The following is a 17283-nucleotide window of genomic DNA, read 5'->3' as shown; positions in this document are numbered from 1 at the left end:
TGGGATGAGGAGCTGGCACAGGGAAAGGGCCAGGCTGGGACAGGAAAACTTCCTGGGGGGAAGGACCAGAGCTCCAGATGCCAGAGTGTGGTTTGGGCATGGCCAGGAGCAGCAGGAGCTGGGTGAAGGCGCCAGGATGAGCTGGAGTCTCTAGGGAGACAATATCCCATGGGAATATGGTGTGGGGTTGGCATCCCACAGCCACTGGGAAAGTCTGACATGAGAGCAGGATCACCTTTGGGCACACGGGGAGGGCAGGACAGTCCTGACAGAGCAGAAAGGACAACCAGTGTATGGGAAAGGTCAGAGGGAGCAAATGAACACTCTCCTCATGATGAGCTTCCCATTTCCATGATGGAAGGAGAATAAAGCCCTGGCTCAGCTCCATTAACCGATGAGCATAAACTGGAATCAATCCCAGAGCTGTGCTGGGAGGGCTGGGACAGGGACAGAGCTGACACACGGCTGCTCTCCTGTCCCACACGGCCAAAGAGCTGCTGCAGGGCTGGAGATGTCTGTCAGAGAGCTTGGGATGAGCAGAAAAACCCTTCCCAGGGAACATGAACAGTGCAGCTCCATCTCTGGGGCAGAAACTGGGATAATGGAGCTGGGATAGTGGGAAACACAGCCCTGCATGCTGCCCTGGGGTTTGAGAGACGGGAGAAGGGATTTAGGTGATCCAAGGTGTCCGTGCCTCTCTGGGAACGCTCAAATGCACCGTGGGCAGGTGGTACGTGCTGCAGGAGTTGGGAGCACGGTGCCAGTGGCATCTCCAGCTGGATCCGTGTGGGATCCTGCCCAGCTGCAGCCCCTGGCCATGGCGCCGACATCTGTCTCTAGATTGAATCACAGAATCACAGAATCACAGAATAATCACAGAATCACAGAATCACAGAGTCACAGAGTCACAGAGTCTCAGAATCACAGAATCACAGAGTCACAGAGTCACAGAATGAGGTTGGAAGAGACCTCTAAGATCATCGAGTCCAACCCATGCCCTAACACCTCAACCAGACTATAGCACCAAGTGCCATGTCCAGTCTTTTTTTAAACACCTCCAGAGATGGTGATTCCACCACCTCCCTGGGAAGAACATTCCAGTGCTTTATTATTCTTTTGGTGAAAAATTTCTTCTTAATATCCAACCTATCCCTCCCCTGAGGTAGCTGGAGACTGTGTCCTCTGGTTCTGTCAGTGCTGCCTGGTGGGAGAGACCAACCCCACCTGTCTGCAGCCTCCCTTCAGGAAGGTGTAGAGAGCACTAAGGTCACCTCTGAGCCTCCTCTTCTCCAGGCTCAACAGCCCCAGCTCCCTCAGTGGTTCCTCACAGGGTTTGTGTTCCCAGCTCCTCACCAGCCTTGTTGCCTCTTCTGGATGCGCTCAAGCATCTCAGTATCCTTCCCAAACTGAGGGGCCCAGAACCTGGACACAGTGAGAGGTTTGGATGCCCGGTTTACCCGGAATCAGCTGCTTTGGAGCCGGGAACAAAGCCGTGCCGAGCCGTGCCAGCTTTCCAGCGCCTCCGGACACAGCCGGGGCGGCACCGTCGGGGATGGGAGCGGGAGGACGTGCGGCGTTTGAAGGAAAAGCCACCCTGCAGGATTCATGGGAAGGCATTTGCATGATAAAGCACGGAGCCCTTTGCTTTGGGTAAATCTGTAATTAATACTGAATCGGTGTGTAATTAAAAGCTACCGGCATGGAAAACGCAAACAGAAGCCAAGCGTGTGTGTGTGGATGAGTGAAATAGAATTAAAGCCGAAAGAAATAGGGGGAAAGGAAAGATGGAGTGCTTGGGAAATGGTGTCAGAGCGCTCTGGGAGGGTTGGAATTTCTGGCTCGTGCAGTGTGGAAGCAGGGTAAGGTGGGGAGCTGGGATGGAGAGCAGACAGAGCCCTTCCCCTGCCACCTGCAGCAGGGCCGTGCCCCTCTCTCCCCGTGGGGAATCCATTCCGTGGGTCTCAGCTCTCATATGCGAAATAAAAATTCCTCACAAAGCCACAGGAACCTGGGATGAGCGTGTAGAGCACCTGTGGGGTGGACGTGCCTCTCCTGCTTTCCCTCCCTGCTGCAATAAACTGGGAACATGGAAGGAGGGAGCACTGTACTGGGCAGTTTGCTCCTGCTGGATGCTGGCCTCGGATACAGCCAGAGTTTGAGGAGGGGACACTGAGAGACACCTTGGGGACATTTGTTACCACTCTAGAGGCATTTTAAACACCTTTGGGGACCTCAGGGACACCATGGGGACCTTGGGGACTCCATGAGGATCTTAAGGTCATCCTTGGAAACTCCCTGAAGACCTTTAAGGCATTGCAAGGACCTTGGGGACGCTGGGAATAAACTCTGGGAGCACTCTGGAATGCCAAGCTCCCAGTCAGATGCCAGCTGGGGCCAGTCATGATGGGAGATCCCAAAATCTGGGGCTGCCACAAGCTTGCAGATGGCACTGGGGGTTAGGGTGACTCGGGAATGTGGCCTGGCCAGGGTTCCCAGACTCAGTGGGATCCCATGGCACTGCCCATGCTGGATCTGCTTGCATTGCTGGGAAGTCCTCCCTGCTCCTGGCATCATGTGCTGCTGACTCACACCCAGCACTGCAATAAACCATCCCCGGCCAGCCCAGCAGGAGCTGCTTCCTGGTGCTGGACACACCCTGGGGACTTCATCTTTCCATCAGGAATCACCACTGCTGCTCCAAGCCATGGTGGCCAACAGCAGCAGTTCATCATCAGGAAGGATCAGATCAGAGGGGAAAATCCCTCTGGGAATTCTGCTCTGCTCCCTGTGAAACTTAGTGGCCATTCAGGACCTAAAGAGATCTGAGGAAAAAGAGGGAGAGGGGTTTTGGACAAGGGATGGAGTGCCAGGACAAGGGGAATGGCTCCCACTGCCAGAGGGCAGGGATGGATGGGAGACGGGGGAGGAATTCCTGGCTGGGAGGGTGGGCAGGCCCTGGCACAGGTGCCCAGAGCAGCTGTGGCTGCCCCTGGATCCCTGGCAGTGCCCAAGGCCAGGCTGGACAGGGCTGGGAGCAGCCTGGGACAGTGGAAGGTGTCCCTGCCATGGCATGGAATGGGACAAGATGAGCTTTAAGGTCCTTTCCAGCACAAACCATTCCCTTCCATCCAAACCCTTCCGCAATTCCATTATTTATTCTCCCAGCAACGCTGGTGATTCATCCCTTTGGGAATTCCAGCCGCTCCTGTCCCCTTCCCTGGGTGGGATTAGGGTCAGCAGCGTCCTCACGGCTCGGAATCGGATCGGCAGGATCGGAACTCCCCACCGTGTCCCACACCCTCCGAGCTCACAGCCGGTGCGGAGCGGGTGCCCTCACCGTGTCCCACACACCCGCAGCCGGTGAGGAGCGGGTGCCCTCACCGTGTCCCACACACCCCACAGCCGGTGCGGAGCGGCTCCCCTCACCGTGTCCCACACACCCGCAGCCGGTGCGGAGCGGGTCCCCTCACCGTGTCCCGCACACCCGCAGCCGGTGCGGAGCGGGTGCCCTCACCGTGCCCCTCGCCCGTGCTTCCCCCCGCCCTCCGTGCCCCGCTCCCGCCGCTCCCGCCGCCCTTCCCATCATGGCCGCGCCCACCTCAGCCGCCACCGAGAGGGCGGAAGGGGGCGGGACCACGCCGCGCTTCCAACCAATAGACAGAGGCGGCAGGGGGGGCGCGGCACGGCCTCTGCACCGTTCCAGCCAATGGGCTCGGCGGGCTCGGCCGGCGGCAGCCAATGGCGGCGCGGGCTGGCGTGGCGGGAAGCGGCGGCCGCGATGGCGGGCGCGGGCGGGAGGAGCTGGCGGGACCTGCTCGGTACGTGTGGGCCGGGGCGGGCCCGGGGCGAGCTCCGCGGGGACAGCGGAGGGGACGGCGGGGGTGAATGTCCCCCCTCTGCCTTCGTACACCCCTTCTCTCTCCCCGAACACACCCCTCCCTCTGCCCACGTGTCCCGCTCCATGCATCCCGCTCTGCCTTCCTCAAAGCCGCCGTGCCCCGGGACACAACATCTGCCCTCGTACACTCCAATCCCTGCCCTCATGGCCTCCGTGCCCCGGGACACAACATCTGCCCTCGTACATCCTCCAGTCCCTGCCCTCAAGGCCCCCGTGTGTTTCCCTCACACCCCGCTGTGCCCTCATCCCCAGCAGCAGGAGCAGGAGGTGGTTTTGGGGTGCCCTGGGCACACGCTGCTCTATAAACCCGAACTCCTCAGCAGGGAGAGCCAGGAAGAGGAGAAGCCCCTTTGGGAGCGGAGCAGAGCTCCAGGGAGCGGCTCTGCGGCTGCTGGACCAGCACCAGAACCTGGCTGAGCTGCTCCTGGAGGTAGGAACGGGACAGCTCAGGGGGTCGTGGCCCAGCTGGGGCAGTGGGAGAGCCCAGCTGGAGGTGGGCTGTAGAGTCCCTGTCCCAGGAACACAGTGCTCCATGGTACCTGGAGAGAAAAACCTGCAGTATAGGAGTAAGATGAGGCTGAAAGCTCTATGTCACAGAAATGGGATCGTTAGCCCTTCTCCATCAATGTTTTACAGGCTAACAATGGTTAAGCATGGTTTGGGACAAAGGGAAATCCAGCACATTTTCCTTTGAGTCAGAACTGGCTTCTTGTGAATCTAGGGAGGACAATTCAGAAGAGACTTGGCTTTCCTCTGAATTACCAACCACGTCTGGCTGAAATGACTGTCCTCATGACAGCCTTATCCTGATCCACTGTTCTGATTCAGCTGTGTTCTCCCTCTCCTCACACACTGATTTTACAGTTACAACAGATAATGCAAATATCTCCCACCGTTCAGGATCTGTCTTTCTCTTGAGAATATTTCCCTTCATAAAAAGAAAAAGGGGATTTAACTAGAAAATGATCCAACATTTGGACATGTTTCATCAAATATTTATGGCCACATGGCTTCACAGAAAGATAAGGATTATAGAAATTCTGCTCCTGGTGCTGCTGCTGAGCCCTTTGGTCCCTGGGGATGAGGAACTTTGACCCGTATCTCCTTTTTTATGAATAAACTGACAATAACTAAGCACACATCTCTGGTAAGGTGAAATCTGTGCTTTTCCACTCCCACCTGGGAGCTCTGTGTTAATTTCACTTCAGTTGCTCCCGCAGTGCAGGGATAGGTTTGGAAATGTGTGTGACAGACATCTAAGAGTTTTAAGGTTTTATTTGTGTTCCAGGTGGGAGATTCAGCCAAGCCAGGTGTGCAGGATGGGGCAGAGCACCGGGGAGTGTCACCAGAGTCATTTATAGGTGAGCACCTACCAGGCCAGACGTGGGGAAGAACCCTTCCTCAATATTCAGTTTTTGCCTTTATGTGCGACCCCAGTTTTACTTTTTTTTATTGTTCTGGTCTTGTTTCTTGCTTGCCTGGTGATGACAGTCTTGTGCTTTGCTGTTTAGTCTCTGTTCTGCAGGAACAGGCCTCAAAGCTGGGTGTGCCCACAGCGACCTTGGCAGCCAAGAATGCCGTGGCCAACGTGGAGCGGATCTGCCAGGATCCTGCCAGCCCCTCCAGAGTCCCACTGCTGAACTCCGACCAGAGAGTAAGGGAAAAGCTTTATCTTTAATTTAGCAACAAAACAGCACCGCTAGGTTTCACTTTAAGCCCAGTTCATCTGCTCTGATTAAGCCCCAAACACGAGCGGACAGTTATTCACTGAGGTGCTCGATTTGCTTGCAGAAGTACAAGATAAAAAAGAAGAGAAGTTTAGGCCTTTCCCCTGAGTTCCCTCCATCATTTGACCCTTTAAAAAGCAGCAAACAGAGCAAAGCAACAAATTGTTTTTCTGGGAGTGTGTTATTCACAAAGGGAATTATTTCTGCTTCATTTCCGGGGCGATGCCAGAAGAGGTTGACCTGCTTGCTTCAGACAGTGAAGGATTTGCTGGCCAACAACATGTTCTGTCGTTCCCTCTTCTGCCAGGAAATGTGGAAAATGAAGGTGAGAGCTCATGGAGAAGCACTGTGGTGTTACACACCATGAGGATTCATCCATGGGATGTGGCATCTCTGAATTCCTGAGAATGACTGGTTTTCCTGACCTTCCAAAAGCATGAGCTGAATTACACATGGTGGGAGTTTTTTGGTTGTTCTGTTTATTTTAAAGCAAGTTCAGTGGGAACTTCCTTGTGTCTGCAGTGGGATTTGCTTTCTCAGCTCAGTGGAGGTTTGGAATGATTTGAATCATTGGGAACTGCTACAAAAGGGTCATTGACAGCACTGTGGTGATCAGGTGCTGCTTTTGGGGTCCAGTGCAGAAACTCCCAGCTGACTGTGGGGTGAGACAGTCCCAGAGCCCTCGTGTGCTTTGCCAGCAACATTCCAAGTGTCTTTGGCATCCTGGCTCTCCGCTTTGTTTACCTGGGAATGGTGATAAGGCAAAGTGAGGGCACAGAGGAAGAAACCAGATAGCAGATAACAGCTTGTGCTGCCTCACAGATGGGATGTCTTGATTTCACTTGGGTGTATTTTGTGGAGACAAGTGGTGCTGTGAGTGGAGTCAAGGGCTTTTTATGAGTGGGAGGGTTCTGATTCCTCACTGCTCCCGTGGGGAAGGAGGAAAGGCTGATCTGCCCAGATAAAGGGCTGTGCTCTGGTCTCAGATATCCTCTGCTGAGCTGAAAATAGAACCTGTGTGTTTCACAGGCTGATTAGGATCTCCTGGTCCTGGGGCAGACATGGGATAACTGCAACTGAGGGTGTTACAGTGAGAATTAGGTTGTGAAGACAAAGAATGTGGGCGAGTTTGGGGTCAGGGTGAGAGGCAGCTGCTGGTCATGGCAGAAAGCTCCTGGGGCTTTGGCTTTTCCCTGTGCCCAAGGCTCCCAAATGCCTCTTCCTTCTCAAGGTGGGGAGGTTTTGTGGAGGCATTGGTTGTGCCTGGAATGATCAGAAGCTGCTGCTGCTGCACCTTTCCCCTGCCAGGTGCACCCTGCAGGGCTGCTTTGCTGGCTCAGGACTCCCCTGGATGTGCTGTTCTGGGCAGGAAGGGATGTTACAGGGCAGCAAGTACACCCACACAGGAGTGGTGCCTGGTGCAGATTTTTGTTCATTTTCCCTTTGTGTCCATCAGCCTTTCTGCCTGGATGATTGCAGAGTCTCTCCTTGCAGTCTCTTGCAATCCCAGCTCTGCTGGGATATGGACTTGAGAGTGACAATCTTGTTCCACAGGGACTAATAAGCAGTTAATAGACTAAAAGACAATTCTCAAATCTGGATCTGGATCTGCATCAGCAAAACCTGAACCTGAGTCATGTTGCCTGTTTCCTGGGGTATCCCTGCTCCTTTAAATCTGCAGAATCATTCCAGAGGGAAAAGATGAATATATTCATTACTTGTCCACAAAAAATTTAAATGATGATGCATCTACAACCCTAAACCTCCCAAAATCTCTAGAAAATACAATCTCTCATCACCAGGTATTTGCTGTGTTGTCAATTTTAATGCTGGATGGTTGGAATAAACAGAATTCAGCTTTATTTCTCATGTACCATGTGCAATAACCAAATGCTGAGTGCCCAGTGCAGGCTGTGACCTGCTGCTGCCATGTCCTCAGGAGCCCCTGGTGCTGGAGGCCGTGTGGCACCTGCACAGCAGTGACATCGTGGGCCTGGCAGAGCTGCTGGACAGGTGAGCAGGGCCCTGGGGGGCTGCAGATGTAGCTGATCCCCTAAAGCCTATTGGGACATAATCAGGGATTAGTCATGAGTATTCTGGAGTGAGGATATGGTCAGGTGCTGGCCAGGGATCAGATTAGCAGGATTTAGGAGCTGCTCTGGGCTCAGGGGTTACTCTGGGGTAATGAGCCCAGTTCAGTGCAGTGGCTCCTTGGTGGCCACCAACTGGACTTGAGAAAGTCTTGCTCTGCAGAAGGTGGGTGCTTCCATCTTCACCAAATCTTACACCTTTTTGGTCTGGCAGAGTTAATCTCCAGAGAATTGTTGGTCTTAGAATTTTGGTTTTCTATTTTTTGCCCCCCAACAAGTGTCCAAGACCAAGCTGGGCAGGGCTTGGAGCAACCTGCTCTAGTGAAAGGTGTCCCTGCCCAAGCAGGGGGTGAAACAAGGTGAACATGAAGGTCCCTTTGAAGCCAAACCATTCCATTATTCCATGATCCAGAGCTAGCAACTCACCCATTTGTGAAGTTCAGGTTGTCTCCTTATTGTGTCCCAGTGATTTTCTAGGTTCTGATATTGGTTCACTTCTCTGTTCACAATGAAAGCAATTCAAGGGAACCAAAGGCATAGATTAAGAATTTAATTTCTTTTTTGAAGCATTTATATCTGGATGTCTTAGACATTGGAACTGAAATTCTTCTAGCAGAGGTTTCCCAATGGAAACTTTCATGTCAGGGATGAGGAAATACTTGGATGCACAATTTCACCCACACTTTTCCTTTGCATAGGTGTGTGTGTTGTGGGGCCTTTTTATAAAGCAAATAATATAAAAAGCAACTGTAAAGCAAATGTGCTGGTCCAAAGTAAATAAAGGAAGTGGCAGATTTAGGGCAGAGGGCACAGGTGGAGGCAGCCAAGCCTTACAGAAAGCAGGAGGGCTTGAACTGAAGGTGCTTTTGTGTTGCAGGAGCCCAGCAGGCCCAGCAGCAGTGGAGTGGCTCTGCAGCAGCCTCTGTGGCCTCTGTGAGCAGGCTGGGGACATCTCCTGTGGGGACATGGAGCTGGCACAGAGAATTCTCTCAGGCAAGGCCCTGGGCTGGGTGCAGGGCAGAACCTCAGAGGTGGAACCATGCAGGCCTCACTTTGTGTTTCCTAACCTCATTTCTCTGGGGAATGTATTTTTTTATATGTTTAGCAAATGTAACAAATTTTCTCCTGTTAAAAAATGGTTGGTTTGAATTTTTCCATCCCTTAGAGTTAAGGTGACCCAAGAAAGTGTCATTGTGAGGGGTGTGGTTCAGGGATGACACACTGGCACTGTGACACTCTGCAGAATCCCAGAGAGATTTTGGGCCAGAAATATTTCAGAGTTCCATTTCTCCCCTGTCCATTTCTATTGTTTATTTTCTTAGTTTGGTTAGGAAAACATCTCTCCAGTGTCTGAGTGTGGACCAGTGCAGCTGGTCAAGTACAGCCCCTCTGAGTTCTGCAGAGGCCATGGAGCACAACTGCAAATCCTTTAGACTTTATAATCCTTGAAGTTCTGGATTCTTTCTCCTGGGAATAATTTTACTCCAGGACAGCAAATGATTCCTGTTAGTGGAGCCTGTTGGGACAGGTGGAGGGGAAGGAGCAGGTGACTTGTGTGCAGAGGGGATGCTGAAACACCAATTTTTTTCTTGGTCTGCAGACTTTGCCATCGTGTTTGTTCAGAATGGCTTTGAGCAGCCTTCAGAGCTGGGAAGGAAGGTGGAATTCCAGAAGGTTGCCTACGTAAGGACAAATGAAGCTGGCTGCAAATGGTGCTTTAATAAAGCAATTCCATTGATCTCTGGCTCTTGCTGAGTACAAACAATTCAGGGCTTGGGAGCTGCAAGGAGAGGGTGCTGGTACAGGTGCAGGAGTGGGGGAAATGGTGAAACCAGAATTGAGATTTTTATGTATGGAGAATTGCTCCAAGGTGGCACATCAAGGGTTTTTTAAACTCCCTTTCACCTGGATTGCTTGGGTGTTCCATTTGAATATGAGACGTGGAATGCTGTAAGGTTGGAAAGTGCTGCCCTTCTGTCTATTTTATCTGTTCTGTTGCACAGCCTAAGGTCAAAGTGAAGCTTTAAGAGGGACAAAACTCTTTGAGTCAATTTACTTTTTCTGCATTGAACTGCAGCCCTTTGAAACTCTAAATCCATTAATTTGTCAATTTTGTACAGATCTGCCGTGCTGTCTTACAGAGGATGCTGGCATGTGAGTATTGCTGTGATCCCAGCTTTGTGCAGCCACTGCTGGCTCCAAGACTTCTATTCCTTGCTCACTGCTGAATCCCTAAGGAGAAATCCTTTGCCTGGCTGCTTTGTCTGTGCTGTTGTGCATAATATTTATGTCACTGATTTTATTTGCCTCTGCTTTCCCTGTCGTTCTCCTGAAGTGTCTCCAGACACTGCAGATAATTTCTTGCCTTTTATGCTACTTTTTTTTCTGCTCCCAACTGTAACATGATATAGATACCTGACCCCATTTGCTGATTTTTAACAGGTTTGCTTGGAAGCAGGTGGAGCACAGAGGTTAGGCCAGGATCAGCTTTGCTGCTTAGATTTATTTTTTCTGCCGAGTAAATTAGACTTTGAGGTGACAGCATTGAGTCCTTTTGCTGACTCACTGTTTGGATTTGCAGACCAATGTTTTCTGAAACCTCTATTTTTATTCTGAGCCAAGACATCTGGTGTAGGTGTGGAGTCTTTAAACACCAGTGTTCATGAACTGCAACGTGCCTGCCCTGGCCTGAGCTGCCCTGCTGCCTCTGCTGAGGGCTCAGTGCAGCAGCTCCTGATTTACCAGCAAATCCTGATGCAGAAAGGCTAAACTCACTCACATGGGGTTATTTTTGTCCTGTGTCACAGCTGATCCTCACGGGGAGATGCTGTACCTGCTGCTGTCCTTCCTGTTCCTTACACACCCCTGGCTGGTGTCACCTGCCAGTGCAGCTGCTGTCACTCCTGTCTCCTTAGTGACAGCGATTCCTGCTTTCCCTGCTGGCTCCTTTGCTGCTCGTCTGCTGCAGAGGCTGCTGCTGTCTCTCGGCTGTAAGGTGACCCCATCCAGGCCAGGGCACCTCCCTCTGTCCCCATGGGCACTGCCAGCCCCATCCCCTGCCCCAGGTCTCACAGGGAGCACTGTCTGTACGCTGAGATGCTCACAGACCTTGCGAGTTCTTCTAAAAAGAGAAAGCTGCAAGTGCTTTATTATTTAATATGCATGAATCCCATCTCAGGTGGCCCTTTAGAGTTGAAAACCAACCCTTCTGAGCAGAGGAGTAGTGATTTTGGAGGAGGAGGAGGAGCAGGCTGTTGGCAGGCAGACAGGAGTCTGCATCCTGCTCTTCATTTGCCCTTCCCGTTTGCGCAGCCTGTGTGCCTGCAAAATGCATGCCAGCAGGTTTATGTAAGATATTTTATTAGTCCATACTTTTGGGTCACCTCTGAGGGGTCCCACTTCATTAATCTCTGGAGAACATTAGGATTTTTAATGTAAAAGAATTCCCTATTAGTAAAGACCTTCCCAGGGGGAGAAGGACAGGCTGGCAGTAGCATGGGAGCAATGTGTTCACTGTAATGATCTGGCAGTGCTGAACTGCTGGGCCTGAAGATAAGCTGAGTTTATCTCCTTTGCTTTATTCTCCCCTACTTAACCTTAAAGTATTCCTCAGCAGGAGAGGAGAGTGTTACATCCTAAAGCTCTGGTGGCATGTGAGGGATGTCTGCTTCGCTGCCCCTGCTCAGTACATTTTCTTTTCGGGTTTTTTTTTTTTTTTCCTTAACGAAATGGTTTGAATACACAAACCAAGCTCCTTTAACAGTTGAAAGAGGAGGGTTTTCAAGGCGGGGTGGCACAAAGCAGAAGTGCTGCTGCAGCAAACTGCAAAGCAAAGGCTTTCCCAGTCTGTGGGCTCGGAGAGGTGTGGGCTGATCATCGCCAAGACAACGCGCTGCGCAAGCTGCCAACCTGTTTGATCTCTACCCGTCCTTTTGGGGCAGATGGAGCTTTTAAAGGAATTCCTGCCATGCAAATGGCACATTACAAACGCGTGGCCCTCCCCCAGCCTGCCCTTTGTCTGGACCGGGGTTTGCAGGGTGCTTAATTCAGCTTGTGCAAATCCCTGCCTCCAGACAGGCTGCACGGTGCTCACACTCATTGGGGCTGGGTTTGGAAATGAAATCCTGATTTACATGCGTTTTTAGATGGCTTCATTATTAGCATGTTCTTGGGAAAGGTTTTAAATTGGTTCAAGGTCAGTGGTAATAGTTTCTGAGTCCCTGTGTCACTTTGGAGAAAATCTGGTAAGAATTTAGCACTGCTGAGTGGCTTCTGCACATTTCCCTAGCCGGGTCACCTTTGCAAAGGGGCACAAATTGCTGATTCCCGTTAATTCCCATGTGGGGTTTACACAGTTCTTTTTGTCATAGTTCTTTTCTCATTGGGTTTTTGTGTGTTTTGGGGTCCAGGGGTGCTTGATGCTGTCGGTAAAGAGAAGCAAGAAGATGTTTCCGTGGTGCAAGCTGTGAGGTTCTGGTAAGAAACGTTCCAAACAGCGTCAGGGGGAGGTTTGTATCCATTATTGCACTTCTTACTGAAATAGGAGCAATGCTGTGGGGTGTTTTTTACTTATTTACACACACCCCCACCTCTCCCAGTTCTATTTGTGCTTGGCATTCTCCTCTAATAAAATATGTGCAGACAAAAGTGCTTGTAAAAAAGATAAGGGCCAGGTAGGAAAGTGGATTCTGGCAGTGCTGGAGCCAACCCTGGACCTCCCTTTTGTCATGCCAGAAATTCCCCATCAGGTTTCCTCACTGCTTCTGAGCAGAAACGCCTGGAAGGTGAAATCACCTCAAATTCCTGCTTCCAAACTTGTTTCATTTAACTGCTTTGTACATGTCACCTTCAGCCCCATGCAGGGATACCCCTCAGACTCACATTTAATCTGATGGCTACAGAGTGCTGAGTAACCATTCATTGTTTTGGTTTTTTTTTTTTTAATACACACCAAAAAGTATATATTTGTGTCAATTTGAGAAGATGGATGTAGGATAAAAATCAGTCATTCCCCCTGAGCTGCACCTGGCTGTTCCTGTTTCATCAGCAGCTGGTGGATCATATTATCAGTACCTGGCTGATAACAGTGAATCAGTGCCTGGCTGATCACCTGACACTTTCTGGTATCTCCTTGTCCTTTGCAGGCTGAATGTGTTCAACGTGCCCCTTTATGGAAGTGTGGCTCACCCAGACTCCTTGAGGCAGTTTTTCAGACACACCCTGACTGAGGTTCTCACCTACAACCCTGTGCTGAAAGGTGGGAATGGCCAGGGACAGGGGTCTCCAGGTGTCTCCAGGTGTTCCCAGATGTGTCCAGAGCTCTGTCCCACACTGAGTGGGGCCCAGCCTGGAGGATCCAGAGCCAGAGCAGCCTCCAGGCTTCTCAGCTCCTTCCTGGGGTCTGTATAGGCAGAGTGCCAAATCAGGCAAAAAAAATCAGCTGAGGGTCATAGTTCAGGAAAAAATTTTGGGCAGGAAGGTTCTAATCCTGGATCAGTAATCGTGAAGCTTGATATTTTTGGGAAGAAATATGTTTGAGCTATGAAATCTACTGTGCAGTCCCCAGGAGCTGTGAGCTGGAGCTGCTCGTCTGTTGTGTGGGAGAGCTGTGTCATTGCTGGCTCCCAGATGAAAGAGGTTAATGAGGGAAAAGCTGATTCCTTGCTGATTCTCTGTGCATGTGCCATGTCAGCCTACACAGGTGGGATCACAAAAACAGCTCAGGGGTGACAGAGCCATGAAGGAATGGCCCAGTCCCTGTGCCACAGCCCCATGTTCCAAGGACTGATGGGAGACAGAATTCCACTGGGCAGTTTTTAGAGGGAAGCCTGTGTGTTTGGGTGTTGTAAAACCTGCTGCTGTTTTCTTTCTGTGGGTGCAGTGTCTGATGCCATCCAGATGCAGAAGGAGTGGAGCTTTTCCAGGACTTCTCCCCTGCTTACAGCTCTGTATCGCAAGGTACCTCTGCCTGGTGTTACCCAGAGAACTGTCTTATGTTGGGTTTATTTCCACTGGAAAATCTGACATCAGATTATTGGAAATTAGTGCAACATTGTCCAGTTGCAGCATCCAAACCAGTCACCAGAAGCTCTGGGAGGAGGAAGCATGAAGGAAAAGAGCAACAGTGGTTTTTGCTAGCGCAAAGCAATTAATGAGAACAAAGATGCTGATTGGAGATGTGAATTTTCACTGCTACAGTGAATGTGGAGATGTGAATTTTCACTGGTACAGAGTAAGACATGAGTTCTGAAAGAATGGGAATTTTACTGTTTATTGTAGCTGGTGCTGGTTCCAGTCCAGGCTGACATTTGGGCCTGGGAAGCTGATCCAAAAGCTGCAGGACAGCCTGATAAAGTCTCAGAGAAGCCTGTCAATCTTGTGTGTATTCCCCTCTTTCTTGCGGCTCTATGTCCCAGCTAACAGGAATTGCCCTCCCTCCTCCAGCTGCTGGTGGCATTCAGCGTGAAGGAATCCATCTGCCAGCTGCAGCAGGTGCTGGAGACCCACGAGGTGAACTGGCAGCACGTGCTGTCCTGTGTGTCCACGCTGGTGGTGTGCCAGGCTGAGGCTGGGCAGCTCTTCAAGGGTAGGTGGGCACTGCCAGCCTGGGTGTGCCCCTGCTGCTGGGGGGGAGCAGGGGTCAGCACAGGGGCTCCTGCAAGGAAAGAGCAGCAGCAGCACAGGACATCTGCCTCTCCACCAGACTCCCCATGTCTGTGGTGATGGGAATGCCAGGCCTCGTGCCTGCCACTTCTCTAACTCTGTGTACAGCCCAGGGTGGTGGTTTGATAATTACCTTCATCATTAATTGGCATAGTGATTACTGAACTTTAATTCTAGCTCACCTGTGCTAGCAGAGCTTGTTTGTGAGAATTCCTTACTAATTATCCCAGTGCTGGACTCTCTGCAGGGAATCCAAGTGTGTTTGACAGTTGAAAGTGCATAAAAAAATAAAATCAGACCCCAGAGGTCCTCCAGGCTGCAGTACATGTCCTGCCTCATGTTTTTATCTCAGATATTTTTCTTCATTTTCTGCAGAATACACAGCACTGTTGTCAGGAGCAAAGTGTGAGGTTATTGTTTTATGTTCCTAGATCTCCTGAGCCATCTCCTGCTCAAGGCCTTTGGGAATTATGACATGGAAAATATGATCACTGCCTTCCTGATTGCTCGTCAGGCTGCTCTGGAGGGCCCTGCTGTCTTCATGCCTTACTCTGAGTGGTTTAAGGTGAGACTCAGTGAGGCCTGGCTGGGGAGCTTTGTTTTAATTGTGTCAGGCAACCTGTGCATAAGGAATGTTCTGCTGTGTGGAGGGAGCCTTGTCCCAGACAGGATAGACAGGAATGAGAAAGGGGAAGAAAAATAAAAAAGTAAAGTACAAGGGATTGTATTGATATTAGGAATGATTGAATATTTATTACTGCCTTTGTGTCTGCAAAGAACAAATTTATTTGGTTTTCCCCAGTTTTCCCTCCTTTCATCTTTTAAGTCCACCTTGCCTGTTCCAGTTATTTGCTAGGAATGCAGACATGTAATTCCTGTTATTATCATCCCCTTGGATGGGTGTCAGTGTCTTGATAAGCAGCACTGTTGTTATTGCATAAGTTGGGGGTTATGGCAGAGGAAGCATTCCTGTTTCCTGGAGGTTTGCATGCAGCTGTAATTGCTGTGTTTGACCTTACAGATAATTGCTTGTTGCTTTTAACTAAGCCAGGTGGGTATTTTAGGGATGCAAATCTCCACGCAAATTCAACCTGGAAATTCCTTTGTGTGAGTTTGCAAATCTAAGCTCAGCTTTGGCTGATAGAGTGTCCAGGAGGTATCAGAAGGTAAACTGGTTGTGTTCTTGTAGCCCCAGACTGGTTGTTTTCCTTAGAATGCCCAGATAAACCTGTGTAGAACCCTGCAGATTTGTGGTTCCCTCATGAATATCAATCTTCTGGTGCATCTCAAAGGTGCCTTGTTCGGGTGTTCTCATGGCAGCAAACTTTCACAGAGGCTTCTGTAAATCACCATGATCCAAAGGAGCCCCTCTGCTCTGGAGCCAGCCTGGCAGAGCTGGGGGTGCTCCCCTGGAGAGGAGAAGCTCCAGGGAGAGCTCAGAGCCCCTAAAGGGCTCCAGGAGAGCTGGGGAGGGACTGGGGACAAGGGATGGAGGGAAAGGACACAGGGAGTGGCTCCCACTGCCAATGGACAGGGATGGATGGGACATTGGGAAGGAATTCCTGGCTGTGAGGGTGGGCAGGCCCTGGCACAGGTGCCCAGAGCAGCTGGGGCTGCCCCTGGATCCCTGGCAGTGCCCAAGGCCAGGCTGGACAGGGCTGGGAGCAGCCTGGGATAGGAAGTGGAAGGTATGGAAGGGGATTGGATCTAAATGGTCTTTAAGGTCTCTTCCACCCAAACCATTCCATGATTCTATGAACTTTCTCTGGAGACTTTTCTCCAGAAAGGTTCTCCTGACAGAAATGGGATGTTTGGGATTGGAGTGCTGGGTTGTGGCACTGCTTGGATGAGGATTCTCTCCACACTGCAAGGCTGCCTTGCCATGTTCCCCTGATCCAGGCTTCCTTTGGGAATGCTGGTGGCCACCACGGGAGCAGTAAGAAATCTCTGGTCTTCCTCTTGGAGTTCCTGTCAGAGCTGGTGCCCTTTGAAGCTGCCCCATACCTGAAGGTGAGCAGGTGCTGACTGAGATGTTTTAGGTCCAGAGTCACTGTCCTTGTGCCTTTCAGTAGGTTCAGCTCATTAGAAATGTTGTTATAGCGATTGCATTACTTCTGGTTCATTATTCAAACCCCTTTCTTCCTGCAATAAGGAAGGACGGGATTATTTTTTTGATGGGGAGAATTCCTTTCATGGAATTAAGTTTGAGCCCTTCACTGATTTTTGTTTGCTTGTAGTTGGGAAGAATTATGTCAGTTGCCATGAAAATGATCTATCCTTAACCCAGCAATAACACCTTCTTTGGGGAGAATTTGAGGTGAATGAGTCAGAATGAGTTGGAATTTTACCTGGCAATGGCAGAGCTGGCTGTGGCTCTCCCCCTCCAGGTGCACATCATGTTCCCCCCGTGTGTGCCCAGCAAGCACCGCTCGCTGCTCCTGGACTACATCAGCCTGGCCAAGACGCGCCTGGCCGACCTCCAGGTCAGCAGAGCTTGGGCAAGGGCTCTTTGTGGCTCTGTCCACCCTTTGGGGCTGTGACCACCTGCACCTCTGACCTCCCCAGGTGGCCATAGAGGACATGGGGCTCTATGAAGACCTCTCTGCCCCCGAGGAGGCCGTGCAGGTAATGCTGCTCTGTCTCAGGTTTCTCATCACTCATCCCTTTCCCTCTGGAAAAGCACTGAGGTTATCAACCCTCCTGCCACTCCAAAGCTGAGTGTGCTGCCAAGCCTCCAGCTTTGAGCCAGAGGTTTTGGTGGCCATCAATGCAGGATCTCCCCAGTTTTCATGGAGTCACATTTTACAGATATCTCGATTCTTTTCAGTGGAGCACTCCATCTCTGTGGTGTGGGACCAAAGTGTGGGTATTGAAAGGAGATTTGGGGGTGGATTCTACACTCTGT

General features: G+C 50.9%; 1 protein-coding gene across 1 annotated transcript in view; it reads left to right on the top strand.

Annotated features, from left to right (window-relative positions):
- Positions 1–3778: 3778 nt before the first annotated feature.
- FANCA (FA complementation group A) overlaps positions 3779–17283 on the top strand; it is a 33564-nt gene continuing 20059 nt past the window's right edge. The window contains 17 exon segments of the mRNA XM_036390537.1: positions 3779–3818; positions 4222–4328; positions 5187–5259; positions 5410–5552; positions 5855–5950; positions 7565–7638; positions 8593–8708; positions 9316–9398; positions 9836–9869; positions 12125–12191; positions 12860–12972; positions 13597–13673; positions 14160–14301; positions 14810–14943; positions 16278–16388; positions 16766–16861; positions 16944–17003. Of these exon segments, the coding sequence (XP_036246430.1) occupies positions 3779–3818; positions 4222–4328; positions 5187–5259; positions 5410–5552; positions 5855–5950; positions 7565–7638; positions 8593–8708; positions 9316–9398; positions 9836–9869; positions 12125–12191; positions 12860–12972; positions 13597–13673; positions 14160–14301; positions 14810–14943; positions 16278–16388; positions 16766–16861; positions 16944–17003 (1566 nt within the window).

Source organism: Molothrus ater, chromosome 12 (genome assembly GCF_012460135.2).
Source record: "Molothrus ater isolate BHLD 08-10-18 breed brown headed cowbird chromosome 12, BPBGC_Mater_1.1, whole genome shotgun sequence".
Classification (NCBI taxonomy): Eukaryota; Metazoa; Chordata; class Aves; order Passeriformes; family Icteridae; genus Molothrus; species Molothrus ater.
The sequence above is the reverse complement of the archived record's forward strand: the minus strand, read 5'-3'. Positions and strand labels throughout refer to the sequence as shown.